Source organism: Crocodylus siamensis, chromosome 15 (assembly GCF_052110815.1).
Source record: "Crocodylus siamensis isolate JL-2025a chromosome 15, ASM5211081v1, whole genome shotgun sequence".
NCBI classification, from domain to species: Eukaryota; Metazoa; Chordata; order Crocodylia; family Crocodylidae; genus Crocodylus; species Crocodylus siamensis.
Window position 1 is genome coordinate 19,243,732 of NC_143409.1, and position 21,228 is coordinate 19,264,959.

Here is a 21,228-nt window from a genome sequence, read left to right on the forward strand (position 1 = left end):
TTAGCTTATGCATCACCTATTACTAACCATTTAAGGAATATAAAATAACTCTAGTACTATTAGATGAGATTATCAACTGTCATGACTGCAGTGTGTTCAAAAGTTGAAGAACATTTTGTGTTAGCACAATTTTAGATTTTAAAAGCACAATTTAAATTTTATGTCCACTGATGTTTTATATTTTTATTCTTATTTTTCAGGACAATCGCATCAAAACATCTAAATACAACATTCTTACTTTTTTGCCTATTAACTTATTCGAACAATTCCAGCGGGTTGCAAATGCTTACTTCCTGTTCCTCCTGATTTTACAGGTAACATATGTTGGCTTAGAAATGGTATTTCATAGAATCATGAAAGTAGGGCTGGAAGGGACCTTGTAGATCTTCAAGTCTGACCCCCTGCCTGGGTAGGAGAAAAACTGGGCTCAGATGACTCCAGCCAGGTAGGCATCAAGCCTCTTCTTAAAGATCCCCAGGGCAGGAACCAGTACCCCTTCCCTTGGAAGTTGGTTCCAGATCCTAGCCGCCCTAACTATGAAGTTGTTCTTACGGATGTCTTACCTACTCTCCAACAACTTATGGCCGTTGTTCCTTGTTATGCCAGGGGGTGCTCGGGGAAAAAAGGTCTCTCCCAAACCCTTCTGGCCCCCACTAGTGAGTTTATAGACAGTCACCAGGTCCCCCCATCAGCCTTCTCTTGTGAAGGCTGAACAGGTTTAGATCCCGCAGTCTCTCATTGTAGGGTCTGCCCCTGTTGTCCCAGATCATGCGGGTGGCCCTCCTTTGGACCCTCTCCATGTTGTCCACATCCCTCCTGAAGTGGGGCGCACAGAACTGGACACAGTACTGCAGCTGTGGCCTGACCAGTGTCACGTAGAGGGGGAGGATCACCTTCTTGGCCCTACTTGTGATGCACCTGTGGATGTGTGACAAGATGCAGTTAGCCCTGGCAGCTGTGACCTTGCATTGTCGGCCCATGTTCATCTTGGAGTCAATAATGACTTCAAGATCCCTTTCTGCCTCTGTGCTCTCAAGAAGGGAGTTTCCCATCTTAAAAGTGTGCTGCTGGTTACTACTGCCCAAGTGCAGCACCTTGCACTTGTCAGTATTGAAATGCATCCTGTTTTTGTTAGCCCACCCCTGTAATCTATCCAGGTCTTGCTGCAGTCTTTCCTTCCCTACTAGTGTGCTCACCTCACCCCAAATTTTGGTATCATCAGCAAATTTAAACAGGTTGCTTTTCACCCCATTGTCCAAATCGCTGATAAAGAGATTGAACAGCACAGGCCCCAGGACCGAGCCCTGGGGGACTCTGCTGCCCACTTCTCCCCAGGTCGAATATGACCTGTCCACCGCCACCCTCTGAGTGCGACCCTTCAGCCAATCTGCAGTCCATCTGACTGTGTAGGCATCAATTCCACAGTCGCCTAGTTTTTTAATGAGGATGGGGTGGGAAACGGTGTCAAAGGCCTTGCTGAAGTCCAGAAAGACTATGTCCACGGCGACACCTGCATCCAATGCTTTTGTGACCTGATCATAAAAGGCAATCAGGTTGGTCTGACATGACCTGCCCCTAATGAAACTGTGCTGGTTACACCTGAGCATCATCCGTGAAGCTGGCCCATCACAGATGTGCTCCTTGATGATCTCAAAGAGTTTCCCTAGGATAGAGGTAAGACTGACGGGCCTATAGTTGCCTGGGTCCTCCCTGCTTCTGTTTTTAAAGATGGGGACCACATTGGCTATCTTCCAAACATCTGGTACCTGGCCCGAGCACTGTGAGCGCTTGTAAAGCTGTGCCAAAGGCCCTGCAATAACCCTTGCTAGCTCCCTCAACGCCCTGGGGTGGAGAGCATTTGGACCCACTGATTTGAACATGTCCAGCCCCTCCAGAAGCTCTCTAACCCGGTCCTCCCCAACCTGAGGTCTGGAGGCGTTCCCCTCGAGTCCGTCTTGCATCACGGTGGGGAAGTCCCGGTCCCTGCACAAGAAAACAGAGGTGAAGAATTGGTTAAAGAGGTCTGCTTTCTCCTCTGGCGCAACCACCAGATTGCCCAGAGAATCTTGCAGGGGCCCCACATTTCCTGATGCTTTCTTCATCCTCCCTATATATTTGAAAAAGGACTTTTTATTATCTTTGATCTTGGACGATAGTCCTAGCTCTATGTCCACCTTAGCTTTCCTGACAGCCTCCCTACAGGCCCGAGCAGAGGAGGTATACTCCTCTTTGGAGATAGCACCCCCCTTCCACCAGTTGTATGCCGTCTTTTTGACAATCAGGCATTTCCGGACGCCCTTGGTGAGCCAGGGGGGCTTTTGGGCGCTCCTGCCCCCCTTGGTTCTCGTTGGGATGGGATGGGTGTTTTTGGGAATTGGCTTATAGGTATATGTATATGCATTAGAATGGTTCAGGATAGGCAGCAGGGGTTAATTGATTTCTGAAAAAGTCTGGGTCTCGCGCACACAGTTTTATGCAGCCTTCAAAGCAGACAGGCTGTCTAACACAACAGGTCCAACGGATATACACACAATCTGAGAAACTGGGGGCATGTATCATACTGTTCCATGAGATAGGGTGGCACCAGCTAACATCGTTGCAGAGCGGGGGAACAGACCAAATTAGGAGAAGGCCCGGAAAGACAAAATTAGTATGTGTACATGTGATGAGCTATGTGGAGGTGTGATGAACACAGAGAGACCAATCAGTGACAGCCATGGATCAAGAGTCATCAGGAGGGAAGGAGAATACAAAAGCAGAGGCTTGAGAGTAACAAAGGGTCCCTCCATCTGTGTTCCTCCCTGTCCTTCTCTCTACGAGGGTCCTTGAGAGGGATCCCTGTCCCTGTCTCCCAGGAGGGTCCCCGAGGCCACCATGGACAGAGGGTACACTACCAATTTGTCTAATCCACCTCCCTGGGGGGCAGGGGGCTCAGCATCCCACCTCCAGGCTGCTGACATCTGACACATGAGAGACCCTCAGAGTGAAGACTGCCTCCTGGTCAGTTGAACTTTGACTTTCATGACAGCCCTACTATTTGGTAGATGTATAGAATTGCTTGATTGTTTGTACTGCTTCTTTCCTGTTATCACTGTGTATCAATAAGTTTGCCTATTACCTAATGGAAAGGTTGTGGTTGGTCTGAGGGTGGGTCCCCCCTGGGTCCCGTTCTCCCCTCCCCTCCCACACTCTGGGACAAGGTATCTGAGTCCTAAATTTAGGGCTAACAATGTATAACTTCCTTTTTCTCACTAGTATATTTGATAATATTCTAGCCTTTTGGTAAAGAGATCCAACAGTTGTTTTTTATAGCTCAATGTTATGATACAAACAAATAATTTAAATTATTCTGTTTAGATCAGACTACATAAACCTTCTGAGATACCTATTAACAATACAAATAAACTAGCCTACCATTGTCTATTATTTAAATCAGGGGGAAGCAACCTCTGGTCTGCAGGCTGGATCTGGCCCACTGACTCAGGTGACTGTGGTTCCAGCCCTGACAGCATGGGCCAGGTTGGAAGAGTCCTGTTCTCAGAGCTAAGCTCTGTTAAAGCAGGCCCTCACTGCAAAACCTTGCTGACCCCTGATTTAGACAAAAACCTAATAATTTTTTGAGTTACTAGTAATTTTCAAGGAAATGATTTAAATTAAATATATTTCTGGAATATTTTTACTATACTTTTGTTTTTATTTTAAAAATGTCTCTCTTGTAGTTGATCCCAGAAATATCATCCTTGTCCTGGTTTACTACCATTGTGCCTTTAGCACTAGTATTAACCATTACTGCTGTAAAAGATGCCACTGATGACTATGTGAGTATCAACAATAGTTTACTCTTATATCATTTTTATCTATTCATGGACTGTTGCATAAATTGCTGTGTAGCAAATTATTAACTTATTGATTCTAGGGCTCTACTTTACAGCAGGGTGCATGTATTCATAGTTTTGCTTATCTGGTCATTATTCAGGCATGTTTTCAATGTCTAAAAATGTACATTATCCAAAAAAGGGATTTACTGTTGTTACTTAGGTTTAGAATGAACCTTGCATATCACATGCCCTCAAATAAGATGCACACTTTTTTTTTTGGAGGGGGGGGATATGGTGGAGGAGGTAGTATGAAGAGAAGAAGGTTTTTCCAGAATCATGGCTCAATGCTGACCACATGGAACAGTACCCCTCCTGAATTCCTGGCGTTTCCAGGAGCTTCATGGGCAAGATGACATGGTTCCCAAAAAAGTCCAATTAAAAAAAAAGTGATTTGAGGCTTAATGGTACTCAACAGTGTGATCCAGCACAGCATTTCTCAACCCATGGGTCATCACCCAAAAGTGGGTCGCAAGAATATATGAAAGGGTCGTGAACAAACTTTAAAAAATGGATCAACAAACTTTAAAAATGTATTCTTCTTTAAAGGAGAAAAACATGGGAAATAGTGAGTTTTCCCTTGCGGACTGGCAGAGTTTCAGCCTGCAAGGAGCTGCTTGGGGCTGTGGGCAGCGGAAGGAGGGTAATTAGGCAAGGGCCACCGTGTGTGTATATTTGCCAGTGGCAACCAGCCAGAAGAGCAGCTCCCTACAGGTAAGTCTATGGACTGCCTTGGTAGGAGGGGCATGGATGACATGTCAGGGGAGTGGGAGAGGCACAGGTGACACTACCTGCCACTCCATCTCCTCTCTAGGGTAGAGCAGTGGCCAGGCCACAGTACTGGTGTATTTATGCAGCCCAGCACATGCGCAGCTGTTGGTGGGAGAAGCTGAGGGCAGCACAGCTCCTCCCCCCCATCTGTTACTCCTCACGCTGCTGGTGGCATGGCTGGTGCGGCAGTTCTGGTGGCAGTGGCAGCAGTGAATCTCACCACCTTGCTCTGTCACCCAACACTGAGTGCAACCAGCTGGGCTGTAGAGGTGACTGCAGCCTGGTGCCCACTGTGGGTGCACAAATCTAGGGAGGCACGTGCTGCCTCATGCCCCACGCCCCCACCCTGGTCCCATATACTGTGGGGCTGGGGTTTGGGGGCAGTGGTCAGGAGTGAGGGACACCAGCAAGGCTGGGGTGGGGAGAGCTGTGGCTTGGGAGTAAGGGGCACTGGCAGGGCCAGGGGAGCTGTTTTCTACTTAAACTATTTACTGGGTCAGGATTGGGCATCTATGTAAGCATTGTAGCACAAAAACCATGGTGAATTGTACTTTGTATCACTGATTTACAGCAATAAGAAGTCAATATAGCTCTGATCATTAGTTCTGCATGAGTCAGTAGTAGTTCAAGCCTTCGCTAGGGTATTTTCACTATGCTTTGAAGAAATATTCAGTTCAAACATGACTTTCACGAGCTGAAGTAAAAGTGTTGAAATCATATTAATTATTCATATGATTACCTCTCGGAAAATGTTCAGAACTGACATCCTTACTGTTATTGTTAGTCATGACAGAAGACCATCTTCATGAATAATAATACATTGCACCAAAGACCAACCTATTAGTTATATGAACAGTTATAGCCACAAACCCTATAATATTTTGCAGAGAAGAATTTTTGACAGAAGCAAGGAAACTGAACAAACTGAAACAACGGGGACAGGAAAACCTCTGGAAGACGGCTTGGCATATGTTTTGTTGCTGTTTTCCATAGATTTAAGAGAACATGCTGTCAATGGCACAAGATAGTCTCTCAGGATTTAAAAGGCAATTGATAACTCTAAACAGTATAGCAGACTTGAATGGCCTGGATTGGAGATTCCTCAGAGAAATTAGTTTGACATTCTTCAGCAAATCTCTTTAACCGTATAAAAAGCTTTCCAAACCAGCAAATGGACATTGGAATCAAATTGTTTTCAGTAGTATAACAGATTATATCTGGGTGTAATATTTATTTTACTGTGCTCCTGAGATTAGCATATAACATGATAAGCAAAGGAAATCAAGAGTAATACGGTAGTAAAGTAGTATTATTAGTTTGCAGGCAGACAGAATTTTACAAGAGAAAAAGAAAGCAAGTATTTTATATAAGATTAAAGCTGTGGTTCTCAAGCTTTTTGGGCTTAAGGCACTTTGGAAAATGCCAGCTCTTACTTTTCACTTGCTTTTTGACTATGGAGTAATACTAAAGCAATATTACTGTTGCAAAGACCTCTGAAAGATCACAACAGGTCTGAATGCTTTTGGATTCCTATTTGAAATCTCTGGCTTTATCTTGTGAATCATATTTGCACTTCTAACAATGCTAACATTGTGTGGCACCATGCAGCACACTTGCAAGGATCTCAAGGTACCCCAAGGTTCTGTGGCACCCTAGTTAAGAATCACTGGATTAAAGGGTGACACGTTGTGCTCATTTTTTTTTTCAATTCAAGGAACTCAGAGCTTTGGAGATACAAAATATCTTCATTTTACAGCTGGGTAAAAAGGTAGGCATTTCAAATAGTGTTCCTAAGATCATACAAGTTGAAGCTGGTGTCAGACATGCTTCCCATCTTCTACAACAGGGGTGGGCAAAATACAGCCTGCGGGCTGGATCTGGCCCATGAGGCCATTCTATCTGGCCTGCAGGGCCCCTAAAAAAATTTGGAAAATTAATATTTCTCTGCCCTTGGTTTCTATCAAAAATGACAGGAGCCAAGGGCAGTGGGACCCAGGGGAAGCCCAGTGGACTCCAACAACAATGGGGCCCGCCTGGCTCCGCCTCCCAGCTGGAAGCCCCTTCCAGGGTTTCTGGGCTGGGAGTACATGGCTGTCCCCACGCAGGAAGCTCAGGTAAGTGGAGGGTCCCCCCCGGGCAGGGAAGGAGCGCAGGGTGGGGAAAGTGGCCCCTCCCCACCCACGTCTGGTGCCCCGCACGGCAGCTGCTTGCAGCCTGCATGGGACTGCCTGTGTCTGCTCCAGACAGCCCCGCGTGGACTGTGAGTGCTTGCAGCATGGGGCATCGGGCGTGGGGCAGGGGAGGGGCTGCTTCCCCCCCATGCTCAGCTTTTCCCTGGGTTCCTTCCCTGCATGGAGAAAAGCGGTCCCTCACCCACCCCATGGCCAGCGCCCTGCACTGCAGGTGCTCGCAGCCGTGTGGGGCTGTCCGGAGCAGGCACAGGCAGCCCCAGGCAGGCTGAGAGTGGCTGCAACATGGGGCACCAGGCATGGGCTGGGGAGAAGCTGCTTTCTCCCCCCCCACCTCTGCACTCAACACCACCTTGAACCCAGCCCCACTGCCAGGCTGGCGGTGGGGCGGGTTACAAGGTGGTGCTGAGCACAGGGAACAGTGGCCCCTCACCCGCCCCATGGCCAGCACCCCATGCTGTAGCCTAAGCCCCACTTTGGGCCCCACCGGTGCTGGCCCTGGGACGTTGGTCCCAAGATGGTGACCAGGGAGCGGGGCACCTGTCAAGGGGTGAAGTACCTGTCAAGGGGCGGGGCTACCCATGTGGCCCTTGACAGCCTGGCAAAACTTGGGTAAGTGGCCCTCCACTCAAAATAATTGCCTGCCCCTGTTCTACACACCAGTTTTTATCACTAGATAATGCTGTCTCTCTCTAATATAAACTGTCTTAACAGTACTGAGAGAATTAGCTGAACAAATATTACAGTGATCATAAAAAATACTGCTATAGATGCAGTTTTCATAACTAGGGACCTACCTAATTAACAGTGCCTGCAGCCAATTTCACAGGCAGAATGTGGGCCTGGGCAGCCTCTTTCTGGGTGGAACAGTGTAGGGGGCCCCTACCCCTCTGGCCAAGGGGCCCCGGTGGCCCCCTTCTCTTGCTACTGCTTGCTCCTGATCAGCTGCTGGACCTATCAGTCATGCAGCCCCCCTCCTGCCCCCCTCTGCTGATTACTGGAGATGGGTGGGGCCAGAGTGCAGTTACATAAACCAGAAGTGCGGCTTTGAGTTGAAGGTCCTGTGAACTCCAACCCAGGACTGAGAGACCATGGTGGTGGTCTTGACCTGACATTAAGTACTTGGGTATTTTTTTTCTTTTCTCTTTCCACAAGAACACCAGCTCTGAGGCCTGGAATGTGGACATGGTAAAGGGGAGGCAGGGGCCCTGCAAAGAACATCCACAGAGCCACATGTGGAACCTTATTACAACAAGAAGCTTTCTGCTTGCTTAATAAGATCAAGATGTGGTGAGCAAGAACAGAAGGGTGGCTCCCAAGTGTGCATACTCACTAAGGCCAGTCTCTCAGCCTATAAGCCCAGGTCTGTTGAGTGCTCAGGCTCTCGAGCCTGGTAGTACCAGACCTATCTCCAGCGCCGGGTACAATAACCAAAGCAGTAACCAAATCTGTTTTGTAATCTTCCATCTGTATAAAAAATAAATGATACTAACAAACCAAGATGCAGTAAAATCAACCACAAAAATGCATGAGCAACATTATTCTTCCAAAACAATACTAAGTCTTGAACTGTGATTATTCCTATCAAATCTCCAATTCAAGGTTTTCCTTAAAAGTCAGTATTGAAAAGGGAACGAGTCTTGTAAATGAACAGCATAAATTAAATTTACAATTTATACCATTAATATGTAGGACAAACATGTTTGAGTGAAGCAAGATAGCAATAAATTCAAAGAAACCATCAATTTGTGTCATTACATTTAAATAAAGATGCATGATAAAAAGTTGGGTTTTTTACATTTCTTTATTGTGCATTAGTATAAAACCATTGTCAGCAGTAGGTAATTTTTTTTTAGAGAATAAAAATTCATGGCATAACAAAGTGTTTCTCAAAAATGTTATTTTATATGTCCCCACTTCAAAGAAAGTCATAAAATGTAATGGTGATTGAATATTGGGCCAAGAATGACTTTTTAATAAAATAAGTATTGAGCATGTGTCTTAGAAATGGAAAGAGCCTGTTTTAGCCAGTGAATTGAGAGTAAAAAATGCCGAGCTATATTCTGCAATCTTAATTTACACTGAGTAGTGTTCAAGCTTATTGCTTTGAACAATTGTTGCAGAATTTATTTATATTTTTCTTATAACTAGGCTGCTTGCTCAATAGAAATTATTTTAACCCAAATGAGATTAAGGTATTTTAAGTAAGAATCTATAAATCTCTCTTTAGTAAGATACTGAAGTATACTTAATTGAAATGGAACATTCTTGTACTTTTCATAAGGTGTGTTTTTTAAAAACTTGGCTGAATTAGAGCCATAGGTAGACTGACCATAAGGAAATCAGGGACATCCGGGATGCTGCCCTTCTCCCCACCTCTCACAAGTTGGTGGGGGCAGGATGGTGTGCCAGGCAGGCAGCATTGCCTGCCCACCTGCCTGGGAGGTGCTCCATGCCATTCCGACTTATGGCCAGACTGTTTTCAGGATGCCTGTTATAATTCTCAGCACTGGCCAGAACCAGCTTCTTAAATTCGGGATTGTCGCAGCTAAACTGGGAAATATGGTCACCCTAGCCATAGGGAAGGATCCTGTTAATCTGTGGGTGGAGGAAATACAGGGCATGAAACTTTCCTGGCTTCTTAGCAATTCTGTTTGTATTGAAAACAGGCTAAATGGCTGCAGATAATTCATTGCTAATAACTGGCAATATATTGAATTGGTGGAGGTTTCTAGAAATATGTCTAAGACTGGTGACAGATTAGGTCGTGTTAAATATCTTAACCAACTTGAACACATCTTAAAATGCATATTAATACAATTCAAATCCAGTTTGGTACCCAGTTGAAAGTAGTTGCAAAGAGGTGAATAATGCAAAAGGACTTCAACTAGAAAAAAGATCAGGAAAAAACAAAATGAAATTCAATTTGCTGACAACATACGAGGAAAAATAATCAGAAACACTGATGTTTCTGAGCGGAGATGTGGTAAGAAAGAGAATGCTGGAACTAAATTTCAGCTACTTCAGAATGCTAGAGAATAAAAAACAACAAAAATAAGTTGAAGTTGAATGCATTTATTTATGAGGAAAGACTAAATTATCTAAAAATTTTAAGGCTGTAAGCAATAATTAAGGTGCAGTAAATATTTTTTTAGAGACATAAAGAAATGAGAGGAATTATTTAGTGTTACCAGGGGGCATTTTGGATAAACAAATTAAGAGAAGACAATATTCGTATGAGATTGGTTGGGGTATGGGAGACCAAATTTAAAGGGGCCTCCTTTATAGTGGCTGTAGTAGAGTGACAGTTTAAAGGGGCTACATTAAAGTGACCAGCTAAGGCCTCCTGCACTGTGCCTTCATCAAATTCCCCATTCCCCACTGGCATTAGCTACAGTTTTTGGCAGTATCTGAGAAGTGGGGAAGGGTTGGAACAGCAGGAAATTGGTGGTCTGCCACTCAGAAAGGTTGTAGACCCTCCATTAAGACAGTATGTGTTTATGAATTTATTGTGGACAAGTACATGCTGTATTTTTTTTTAAAGAGAAAACTACTGAACATTAATTTAATGAAGTATATCTTTGTCATGAATATTTAAAATCAACAAGTGATATCTTAGGTGATGTGTGGCGGGGGCATGTGCCCCCTCTGAGATTGGCCTCCATTGAAGCTGCCCCTGGCAGCTGCAGGTGGTCCCCGCTTGCCGCCAACTACAAATGGTGTCCCCCCAGTCTTGGGAGGCACCAGTCATTCATATTTTCTTCCATTTAAGTACATTGCAAAATTTCCTTCACTTCAGCCAGGCTAGAGTTTAATTCAATGAGATTTCATCAGTGCTTAATGTTATATATGTTCTTCAGTGCTTTTCTTGATCAAATACTAGATGTTCATTTTCTATAATGAAAAGATGAGTGTTTTTATGTCTTACTGTTGCAGTTTCGCCATAAAACTGATAACCAGGTGAACAATCGACAGTCTGAAGTACTCAAAGATGGCAAGTAAGAAGCTGTTCCTTTAAACTTTGAGATCATCTTAACAACAAATCTTTTGTCTTTTCAGACTATGAAGTTATATAGTTAAAAGGTCCAAATGTTTTTTCCCCTGTGGTAAGATTAGAAGAATTGTACTGGCACTTACCTTGTTTGATCTAGTTTAGGTCACAATTCAAATTTTAACTGATTTGAATGAGATTTGATTGTGGTAAATGATTGGGGGTGGGGGACTATTTGGGCCCTGAAAAATTCATGGCCTCTTCTTTATTTTGGGGATTTTTTAAAATTTTAAATCATTGTGCTTCTATCCTCACACATTCATTCAAATATTCATGTAACCAGTATATTACATCTATTTCAATCCTTTAATTCATTTTTGTTTCAAATATATGAGGTAGTGACTAGAATTGCTAGTATGGAAATATTATCTTTTGGTGGTGAGTAAAGATGCTTTTCACTCATTGTAGCACCTTCTATATAAACATTTCAATATATTTTATGGATATGGTGTCCTTAGAAATGTCAGAAGTTGCCTTGAAGGTTCTTTTCGAATTTTACAGTCCAAGTTCAAGGCTAACAGAGCAGCAGCTAGTTTTTCCATTGTTTGTTTAATAGTTTATGGTGCAGTTTTCACATACTTTTTTCAGTCATTACTAAGTAATCTTTGTTTTTCTCTACACACTGCATTCTCTTGCTTGCCACTTATTTTTTGTAATGCTATACTTTGCAGTCAGTTTGGGCAAGTTCCCATCATCTCTTGGATCCTGGAGCTCACCAATTCTAATGAAACAAATCTGTTGAGATGTAAAATAAACATACTGGAACCTTAAATTTCCCTTTCATTTGCACTTGGCAACCTGTCTAATTTCTAAACACTGTTGCAACCTGGGTATTTGGAAACATTGCTGAAAAGACAGGAATTTAGAAATTTTTGATCAATATAAATTAAGATTGAAAATTTATTTATATATATTTTTAGATGGATGTATGCTCAAAACCTAAATTAGAACAACACAGGATTTTGAGAAACTTGACATTGGAAACTGGCTTTGAACTTTATGGTACAGGCAGATTTATCTTAGCTTTCTGTTTTTGTGCTTAAATCAAGATGTGTGTGTGTGATTAAGAAGAATTTCTTCAATTTTTTTAAAATTATAATGTAAAAGGACTTATCTTTAAATGGAAAACTGCTGCTCTTCTTTTTGTCCTCAAAATAGTACTTAAAATTTTATAGTATGAGGCCTTTTTTATGAATACTTGATTCTGGTTTTAAAAGCTTTGGTTAAAATAGATAACTTGGAATCATTGGTTTTATTGGTGAAGATGACATCATTTACAATAAAGGTAGCATTTTGGTCATTACTTAGAACAGATGAGACAAAGTTGCTCACTCAGAAAACCACTATGGGTGGAAACAGATGTTGTCTTTATGCCACCAAAATAAATGTTATGCTGGTATGAAGGCCAAGCAAACAGATGTCAGTGCCCCTTATCATTTGACAGATGCCTAAAATTGTGGCTGTGAAGTATCAGTTTGTTCCATTATTTAGTGGTAAATGCTAGACCTGTGTGAATAGCAAAGCATTCAATTTGAATTCAGCCAATTCGGAGAACAGTGATTCGATTAAGAGATTTGGAATACTGTCCTGAATCAATTCAGCTGAATCAACTTTGGGAGATTCGGTGCTGATTTGGAGAGATTGGTGATTTGGATTGGCCAGGGAGAGGTGCAGGAGAAGCCCTCATGGCTGCCCTGCCTGGCACCTTCTCCCGCCTGGCGCCAGCCTAGTCCAGGCACTAAAAAAAAAAAAAGGAAAAAAAATCCCGTACTCACCGGCTTCAGGAGTGGCAACTGGGGCCTCTGGGTGCTTGTGACAGAGCCCCCCTGTGCAGCATGGGGCAGTGGGGATTGACCCCCCGACTTGGCACCCATATGGCAACTGTTGCATCATGCGGGTGCAGCATGGCTCGGCAGGGTGCCACATGTTGTCTGGGAGCTGGGATTACTGGGGCTGAGTGCTGCCGGGCTTTGGCTGACTGCTCCCAGACAGTGTGCGGCACCCTGCTAAGCCATGCTGCACCTGTGCCATGGGGCAGCTGCTGTGCGGGTGCCGCACAGGGGGATGATCCCTGCTGCCTCGCACTGCCCTGTGCTGCATGGGGTGGGGGCTCTACCACAAGCACCCAGAGGACCCAATCGCTGCTCCTGCAGCCAGTGAGTGTAGGGTGTTATTTTCATTTTGTTTAAGTGCTGGGAGGGGGATGGGCTGGGTGGAGGATGGGGCCAGGCAGGGCAGCTGTGGGGGCTTCTTCCATGGCTCCTCCAGCTGTGCCTGCCTCTGCCCCAGTGGTGGGAGCCGTGGGGGCTCTGCCCTGCTGTTGCTTGCCCAACTGGTGCAGTGGGGCATGATGCAGGCATGGCTTGCTCCAGCGGCAGCAGGGCATAGCCCATAGCCCTGCCACACCTTGGTCAGTGCTGGGAGCAAGGGTCTGCCATTGCGCCACTTGCCAGCTGGCGTGGAGGGCACCAGATGCAGGAATGGCAGCACTTGCCCCTTCCACCTGGAGTGAGCTGCGCCTGCACCCCACCCCCTCGGCCGGCTGGGCAAGTGACAGCAAGGCAGAAGCCCTACTCCCAACGCTGCTGCACCCACATCCTGCGCCCCCCCCTCCCCGAGTATTGTGCCCCCTGCCCTGACTGGGTAGCTTGTCCTAGCCCCAATCTCTCTTTCTTCCACGCCCCTTCCCTCCTCCCTCTCCCAACCCTAACAGACTAACCAGCTGAAAGCAACTGTCAGCTGCCTTGTTTAGTCTGTGGCTGAATCGCCAAATCTTTTCCAAATTTTTTTCCAAATGGATTCAGAGCTTTTACTTGGTCTCCTGATTCAATTTGAATTCAGAGATTTGGTCTCCCAATTGGGCCATATCTCCTCTGAATTGAATCAGCTACCGAAGTTTCGCACAGCCCTAGTAGGTGTCTGTTTGTTTTAAGGTATGAGCAGCCTGGAACTGCCCATGCTCTCCAGTTTCCCCGGGCAGGTGCTCCCAGGGCTTCAGGGTCTTGATCACACATGTCCCAGGAATTCTTGGGCACTTCAGTACCTGGGAGCACCTGCCCACCTTTCCCCCCACTTAGAGATATGCTGGTTCAGCTCTCCAGTAGGGTTTTGGGGCTGCGATGCTAATCAGTTAATAATGGTCTTAGCCTTGCCCTGGGATGGCATCAGAGCTGGCTTTCTTATTTTTTTAGTGTTAGTTAGAGCCTCTACATGTTTTCCCTGCTGCCTTGATGGGAATGCCACCACCACTGTGAGTCTCATCAGTTGTGGAGCTTGCAGTGGGTCATGCACCCCTGTGGCTGGGAACATCTCATTTGGTGGGGCTTCCAGCACCTGGCCACACCTTTAATTAATGATGTGATTAGAACAAGCTACCAAGTTATTACAGATTTTTTGTGCAATAACTTCATGGCTTTTTGCTTGTTTTATCACACCATTAATTGGTTGAATGTGTAGCTGGGTTTAACTTGTAGAGAAGACCTTAATTTTATATCGCTACTGTTGCCCTTTGCTGCACCTGCATATACTTTTCTCTTTGTTGTTCCCTTCATCTTTTTATTCTATTCTCATTTCAGTTTTTCTTTTCTCATTGCACCTGTTTAGAACAGTATCCCTTTTTCTGGTCACTGTGGGTGAAATCTTGACGCTTGAAATTAGTGAATTTTTTGTCATCAGCTTCAGTGGGGCTAGGAGTTAACTCTGTGTTTTCACTCTCTTTCTTCAAATATGTCCTTAGAAACTTCTTTCATTATCATCTCCTGTGTTGTTTGTTTCTTCCCGTCTTGCCTTACTTGTCTCTGCTAAAAATTATAACCAATTTTCTCACTATATAACAGATTGTGTACTACTTGACTGTTAGTTGTAGGCTTTGCACAAAAATGTAATGATGGGCGGGTGATCAGGGCACGAGCCCTTGTCCTACCTGTCTGTCCCTGCCCTCAACATCCCGCAGCTCCCTGCTGTTGCTTCCACTCCAGCAGAAGGGAGGACAGAGAAGCAGCAATGGCACATACAGCAGCAGCTGGGAGTTGATTGCTGCCAGGGGAGATCACAACCTTTTTTTTGCTGTTAAAAATGTTCTTTTGGCTGCTTGAGACGCATGTGGAAGTGATGTTTCCCACAGCAGCAGTGAATCTCCACCTGCTGTTTCTGCACCATTGCTGCTGCTCTGCCTGCCCCATTGCTGGAACTAGAGTCACTACAGGGAACAGGCAGGGTGTAGAGGATGCAGTACCGCCTAGCGTGCACTGCTGACCAGTTATACCTTAGAACATAAGAAGTGCCATACTGGGTCAGACAAGTGGTCCATCTAGCTCAATATGCTGTCTCTGTTGGTGGCAGAAGTGGATGCTTTAGGGAATAATTTTGAACTGGAACATATCTAGAGTCATCTCTCCCCTATTTTTTACTCCCCACCGTTATTGGTTTAGGGGTGCCAGAGGAAATATCACCAACATTTCTGTTCAATGGCTGTCTTCCACGTTTTTTTAAATTCCTTTTTTAACTTTTTGGCTTTGGGCTAGTATCATGCATAGTTTGCACTATATGTAAGTAGATGTAAAAGTGTTGCTTAATTGTGTTCATGGGGGACCTGTGCTGAAACTTGCAGGTTTCAAAAAAGGTAAAACTCATCAATTCTGCATGAAAAAAGTCTTGGGTACTCTATGAAAATTAGTACAGATGAGTTTATTTCAAGGTCAGTGTTTTCAGATTTTCTTCTTGCTTCCATGTGCTCAGGGAGACCAGAGTCTGGCAGTAAAGGGAGGGGGATAGGGATGCAGAAGAAAAGTTGGGAGTGGTGGGGCAGAGGACAAAGGGGCTGTTGCAGTGTCAGGGGGACAAATTCAGGGCAAACCTCCAATAATTAGATTCTATACTTGGAAAATTATAATAAATGTATAATTTTTCCATATACAGAATGTAATTATTGGAGGGAAGGTTGTCTTATATTCAGGGTCATCTTATATTCAAATAAATCCTGTTACAAGGAAGATCCAAAATACTGATATCTGGGTATATTGCAATATGTGATGCAGTGTCATTCTGAACAAAAGGTGTACTGTATTCATAGGAAGATAGAAATAGCCTGGGCAGCTAGGAATGTCTGAGTTCTAATCTTGCTGCTGTTATCTGGTTCCCTTTTTGGGCCTCAGGTCAGTCACATTGGCCCTGATTCAACAAAGAATTTAACATGTTTTTAAATCTACTGATTTTAGTGCTTAAATAAAGGAAAGCTGTCTTGGGGGACATGGTTCAGTTCCCTACTCTACACAGATCTCTTTTTTGTCCTTGTGCAGAGGTCTGTGCTTAAATATCTTTGTGGAGCTGCACCTAAGTTTTTTTTGCGCCTAGCTGCAAAATAGGTATAGCACTTCCTTATGGCTGGAAATTGACCGAAGATTGATTATCTACAGAGATTTGAACAGAAGTAACTGAACTTGTGAATTATAATTTGTTTACATTATTTTGGTTCCAGCTGTGATATAGATAAGCACTTGAAGTAAATCCAAGGCTGAGGGTTTGAGAATTCAAGAATGCCTGGATTTCATTTGAGTTCTTTAAGAAAAATTGAAGCTAAATATTTTGATTTAGTTACCAAACACTTTTCTTTTGAAACCACTTTATCAAGAAATTTAAAAAATCAAATTAAAATTGAAAGATTTATTTTGGCTTCTACAATTCCTTACAGAGATATCTATCATGACTGTGTCCTTGCTCCACTCAGTAGGATGTGTGCTCAACTATCCCCCTGGAGTTATTCTAGTTTTAGGACTTCATCAGATAAGGAGTTTCTCTTATTTAAGGCCCTGATTTTTGCTGCCTCCTTGCACATAAAACTTCATTAATTTCTGTTGGACTTCTGTTTAGAAATGCTAAGAGAAATCACTCTATCTTTAATGGTTATGTCTGGTCAGAACTGATTCTATACAGAGTTGGAGAGTGAGAGGATGTAGGTCAGGTAACCTAAGTTATGAGAACCTAGCTTTTTTCAGTGATCAGTACACTGAATTCCTAATACCCTTCCTCAGTTGATTTGCTAACTTCTGTTTCACTGCAAAGTCTATGCTCTTGTTATTTCTAAACTGAATGATTGCAATATGTCTTGGTGTGGGGACCTTTAAAAAGTTATGGCTGATGGAAGATGCAGTGATTGAATAAGTTGGAGGGATATTTCAGCAGTCCTTTATCACTATGCTGCATTTCTCCTGGAATTATGGGTGTGAAGGCTTATGTTTAAAAATTCAGTAACTCAAAACATATTTAGCCACATATTTAGTCTCTTTTCTTGATGGCCATATGATTTTCTTTGACTGGAAAAGATCTCTTTAGGTTAAGTCTCTAAAAACCAAAATCCTGTTGTTGGCTACAAAGGACCAACTCACGGCATCATAATAAATTCTATTTTATTGGATGGGATGTGAAGTTACCAATAAAATCATAAATACAAACTTTGAGTTATGGATGGTGTTGGTCACCTTGGTGCGCGCACACACACACACACTCATTCAAACCCATGTAGTATAGTGTGTAGTGGCTGCTGTAGTGATTGTGAGTACCGGTGTCAGTATATCTACCTCTCCGAGGCCCTGGAGTCTGCTGTTGATGGTCAGCTTCCTTCAAGGTGATGTCTTCTCCAGAAGGGGGTCTCCTGCTTGTCCTTCTGTCTCAGTAGGTCACGTGCCACTGAGGGTCACACTTCACTGCCTTTTATCCCTTTCTGGAAGACTTGTGTGATTCCCCAGCATCATCTTTGCTACCCAGTCTGGGGGTCACTGTCCCACATAGGTCTTGAGTAGTACCTGACAGCTGTTAGTCACAGAGGTCTCTGCCTGCTCCTACCTGAAGTTTCGGCAGTCCATCCTTGACTTATTGATTTAAAGGCTGTATTGTCATGGGTTACAGGAATAGTCCCTAGGGCGAGTGCTCAGTTCCAGGAATCAGTTCTTTAGCTTGATTAGCTTAAAATGGAGTTCCTTTGGCTAGGCTGTTGTCTACTGGTGATCATCATTTACTCACATTCACTCAACAGATTTTATCACTTTACAACTACAATTTCAATGCAGTTTTAACAATGGTCCAGGGTGTAACTTTATTCTACAGGGAGTACATTCCTTAAGAGCTTAAAAGTATAACATAGAAAATAGAAAATGCCATGGTAAAGATGAGACAGATGAAATATGAAAATGTACTGTGAGAAATGTATAAAAATGCAATGTGAGGTAGTGAGGATCAAAGGCTACTGGGGACAGCAAGTTAGGTTAGCACAGGGTATATTTACAGTTTTTGCAGTGGATATTTTAGTTCTTTTGTTTTCTTTAGTAACACTGAGCTTAATTGATATGTAGATGTAGTTTCTAGGTTTCTCCTACAGAAAGCCACTTCAGCTTTCTGGCTTGCTCTGAGTCTTGGCACACCCATGCAATGAGTGTGCTAGTTCTCTGCCAATACAGAGAAGGAAAAGAAATGCCCAGAACAGCAGAGGTCAGGGGAGGAGGGGGCTGCAGGCAAGAAGGGGCTTCTGTTATATCTGTGTCTAGAAGGGAAATGTTCAAAGGGGGCTTTCTGCTACACTGTTAATAAATAATACAGTATTTGGCTTATGGAGCTGTTTGCTTTTTATCGTTATAGAAAATAACATGTAATACTTTTCTGTGTTTAAAAATAAAACAAGGTAAGAAGAGCTATCCTAAACAATATGGGTGCCTATAGATGTGCAGCTGTGATTACTTGTGATTAATTGAGTCTGCTGGACCTTAGTAATTGCTGCAGGCTTCAGCGTCACACATATCAGCATCTTCATGCTGAAAAATAGCAGTGGGGGCACTTTAACTAAAGCTCGTATAAGTTAAAGCGCCCCCACCGGTGTTTTTCAGTGTGGGATGCTGATACATGTGATGTTCCTGGTCCTTTTAATTAGAGTGGCTTGGGAGAGCTGCTTTAATTAAAGTGCTGCCCCCCCTCCCACCCCCCCAGAACACATGTATAAACACCATATAAGACAGACATTTAAACGCTTTGTGTTTAAACTAAAAAACCCTCAAATCTTTATTTTTTTCCTTTTTCAAAATGTTGAAACTGTTACTTTTAATTGAAATGAACTACCCTTTGTGCATGGAACAACCAAACGTTTTACAGTGAGTTAAACATTGTGATGATTGCCCACTTGCAAGGTCTTATTTTGTGGTAAGTGAAAGTTGAATTATGATAGTTTAGCAGTCTTTCACTGAGAAATAAGCTACCATGCTTTTGCTTTTCACTTGCCATGAAGTAAGGGCTTTCACGTGGCCAGTTATCATGTGTAGTAAGATCCTGTTCCCCTTAACTTTCTGTAGTAGGCAACTATTGATCCTTCTGGATCATGGTGTATGCGTGAGAGGTCACCAGGACCTTTGACGTGTATGTCTAGGCAGGAGTGTGGAGGAGTGGGGCCTGCATAGACCTTCCATCCTTCCTTTCGACCATTGAGACAGTATGCAAAGGCAAGACTGAGTCTGGATGTTCGGTGCCTTGATGGCTGTAATTATATGCGGTTCTGGGAATCAAACCTGGGTCTCCTGCATACCTGTACCCTTAAAGAATTCTTAGAAGCCATGCACATGCACCGATGAGCAGAGTTTTAGATTACCTTTTAGACTACATTCTGTAAAGCGCAGGATAAATTTGGCCACTGCATTACTAGAGTCTGTTCAGATCTCCAGTTAAAAACGTCTTTGCATCATATGCCATAGTAAATGTCATGCTGGTTTTATTAGGGATGCATGTAAGTCACGCACAAAGCAATAATGAAAAGCAGTCCAGTTATTTCTGAATTTTTTATGTTGTCATAATTGCAATTATATTCTATGCATCTTACAAGTGAACTTTGAATAAAAAGAAGATCCTTACTGGGAAGAGCAATTCAGACAACCCTCATTCTTGCACTTCTTCTTTCTTATTTTGAGCTGAAGTTTTCTACGAACATCTTCCCAGTAGATTTGACAAACTGGCAACACACTGACTTTTTCATTAGCACCAGATCGTATTATTAAAAAGCATGAAAATCTTTGAATACCAAGTGACTTAGACCCCGTGCCTTTATATAGAAATGAAGAGGATAGTTTTCCGTCTACAACAACAGTTTCCTATCTTAAATTGTAGCCATAATTTGGTATAGATTGCAGAATTATGTGTTACTTGATGCCAAATTGCTAATTCATAAAAAGCGAGTAAAGTGCCTGAAAGTTAAATTGACAGGCAAGGTTCTTTGGCTAAATCTGATATCTTTTATTAGACCAACTCAAATAGCTGGAAAATTGTTCTTAGCAAACTTTCAGACACAAACACCCTTTGTCAGGCTGAGGAAGCATGTGCGGATGGTCTGTGCTTTTCCTGGATGAAGTGGTAAAGCAGCCAGAGGCCAGTACGTATGCAAAACTGGCTTCTGGCTGCTTTACCACTCCATCCAGGAAGAACACAGTCCATCTGCACATGCTTCCTCTGCCTGACAAAGGGTGTTTGTGCCTGAAAGCTTGCTGAGAACAATTTTTCCGGCTATCTGAGTTGGTCTAATAAAAAATACCAGATTTACCCAAAGAACCTTGTCTGCCTATGCCCTTAGAGTAGACCAACATGGCTACAACCTACACCCCTGAAAGTTAAATTCAAACTTTGCTTAACAAGGAGAGAAAGGGGAGGAGAGAGAGCTGTATAGATCCCTCATGAAGAACCAAGGCATCGGAAATAAGAAATGTAATTGGAAACAATTTAAATACGTAAGTGGAGGGTTGGTTCAACCCTCAGCCCAAGGGGAATAATGTGGCCCTCAGAGCCATTGCATCTGGCCCATAGGGCTCCCTACAGGTCAGGAAATTTAGCAGTGGGGGCTTGGTGGCAATTAGTATGGCTATCCTCCCACATGCCAAATTTCCAAACCTCACATGCCAGGTTGGAGCTGGGCCATGCCCTTGTCCCCTCCCTACCACCCATCCTCCCTGCTCCCTGAAGCTGGATGGGGGCTGGGCCATGCCATCTCCCCACCACAAGGCTGGGTCAAGCCCTCTTTTGTGGTGGCTGGGTTGGGGTTGGGCTGCTCCTCCACCTGTCTCCTCTCAGCTGTATGTGGCCTACCCATGTGCCCCAGCTGCTGGATTGGGATCCTTGACTGGATCCAGCCCAAAGACCTACCTGGCACTGCCCATCCAGCCCACCAGGAAAAAAGCTGAGCACTATTCCATTAGTTCATTGCTCTGCCTTGGGCTAATTCACCTTGTACATTGCATTATGCTTTATAAACTTATTCTTTTCAGTGGATTATGTAACTCTTTCTATGAAGACGGGTGTTCATTTCTTGTTTGCTCTGTAT

The 21,228-nt window shown here is 43.7% G+C and overlaps 1 protein-coding gene across 1 annotated transcript in view; it reads left to right on the forward strand.

Moving 5' to 3' along the window:
- The window catches only part of ATP8B4 (ATPase phospholipid transporting 8B4 (putative)), a 210,387-nt gene that overhangs the window by 70,869 nt on the left and 118,290 nt on the right, over nt 1–21,228 (forward strand). The window contains 3 exon segments of the mRNA XM_090028242.1: nt 201–314; nt 3,720–3,818; nt 10,772–10,833. Coding sequence (XP_089884368.1) covers nt 201–314; nt 3,720–3,818; nt 10,772–10,833 — 275 coding nt within the window.